The sequence below is a fragment of the Crocuta crocuta genome, unplaced genomic scaffold (assembly GCF_008692635.1).
Source record: "Crocuta crocuta isolate KB4526 unplaced genomic scaffold, BGI_CrCroc_1.0 scaffold242, whole genome shotgun sequence".
In the NCBI taxonomy this organism is placed as follows: domain Eukaryota; kingdom Metazoa; phylum Chordata; class Mammalia; order Carnivora; family Hyaenidae; genus Crocuta; species Crocuta crocuta.
In genome coordinates, this window is record NW_027528614.1 from 68956 (window position 1) to 70548 (window position 1593).

Sequence of the window (1593 nt, forward strand, 5' to 3'; positions counted from 1 at the left end):
GGGGCCGCCCTCCCGGCAGCGCGCTCCCCAGCGCCCGCCACGCCCACCCCGCATTCCCCTGCGCGCCCCTGCCTCCCCCAGGTAACCGCCCGGCTGTCCCCTCAACACGGCGTGCCCAGCCCCCTCTGCCTACCCGCGCTGCCCAACCCCCAGGGTCCCCACTAATGGAAACAGCCGAAGCTGAGGCCCCGCTTGGGGCCTCCCACATATCCAGGCCCCAGGAGGGGATGGCCCCCTCCCTACTCCCCCTTTCTGGGCTCAGTTCCTGGAGAGGGAGGTGAAGGGGGCAGCCCCAGGGCACAGGGAAGGAGCAGGTTCCCACAGGCCGGGTGCCCAACCCAGCAGCAGGAGTTTGGATGCAGGAAGGGGGCAGGCTCACCTGTCTAACCAGGCCCCCCAGACCCACATTTTTCACACCACCAACTTTTGCTTCTCTCTAGCCCCCTCCTGCCTCCTGTCCTCTACACCCCAACCCAGATTTTCCCAGAGCCTGATGGCTCCCCACTGTCTCCTAGCCCAATTCTCTCTCTACTTCCACTCCTCTCCCCCTCCCCCAGTCCTCTCAAGGATCCTGGGGCCCAGACTCCCAGACACTAGTCCTCTTGGGCTCCCTGCTCAAAGCCCAGGAGTCCTCAGGGCAAGCCTCCCTCAGGCCCAGCCAGCTCTGGCCCTGGCGTGGTCGAGGCTATGACCACCGGCAGGGATAGGCCTGGACAAGTTGAGGGGGTTGAGGGAGACAGAGGCAAATTGAAAATCGGACACCGCCCAGAAGGTCCAGGACCAGGAGTCCCAGGGAAGATGAGTGCAAGGAGGCGGGGTGAGGTGGGCCAAACAGAGAGCTGTGGTAGGAGGCCTCGGGACACCTCTCCACACCTGCCAGCCACCTATCAATGTCACTGGCTCAGAGAGATCTCTAAGTCCATTGCAGATCTCCGCCCCCACTCACCTCACAGCAGATATCAGCTCGCACCCTACGTGCAGTCCCAGACAACAGTCCCAAGAAAGAAACACGACGTCCTAATCAGACAAGTACACAAAAGTACTACCAGGAAGAAGTTGGCCCTCTGGAGAGGCCAAGGCACATATGGGCAAGAGCTCCAAACCCCCAGAGACACACCAATCCAAGGACGCCCGACTGCTAAGGGACTCACTAATAGATCCATGGTCACTCAGAGAATTGCCTCTTTCCCCCGTCCCCTCCGACCAAACCCACAGGGGTCCCCAAGAGCACATACCCCTCAGGAGACAGCGGCCGGAGTATCTGGGCCCCGGGGAGGCTGGACCCGGGGGTGGAGCCGGGCCAGGGGCGGGGCCAAGGTTTCCCCAGTAACCTCACCTGGGCCGACTCTCGGCTCCTCCTTCCAGGGACTGTGCCGGGAGGAAGCCCGGAGCTGGCAGTCGGGGCTGGGCCGCAGCCAGACGCCTCAAGGAAAGAGGAGCGGCAGCCCCTCACACCCCGCTGGGACATTCCACACCCCAGACCTAGCTCCCAGCCAGGTGACGTGGCGGGGCCAGACCGAGGGGTCTTCTGGGGAAAATAGAGGAAACCATAGAATCCTGAAACTCTTGCCCCCCTGGTCTCCCCCAAGAGAA

General features: G+C 63.2%; 1 protein-coding gene across 3 annotated transcripts in view; it reads right to left on the reverse strand.

Annotated features, from left to right (window-relative positions):
* The window catches only part of DDR1 (discoidin domain receptor tyrosine kinase 1), a 16271-nt gene extending 14985 nt beyond the window's left edge, over positions 1 to 1286 (reverse strand). For 2 of the 3 annotated variants that reach the window (XM_077754952.1, XM_077754949.1), the window contains exon 1: positions 1152 to 1169. In XM_077754952.1, the coding sequence (XP_077611078.1) occupies positions 1152 to 1163 (12 nt within the window). In that variant the 5' untranslated portion in view covers positions 1164 to 1169. Of the gene's footprint in view, positions 1 to 1151; positions 1170 to 1235 lie in introns of those variants that run through there. The other variant, XM_077754951.1, reaches the window with a different exon arrangement.
* Positions 1287 to 1593: the final 307 nt, after the last annotated feature.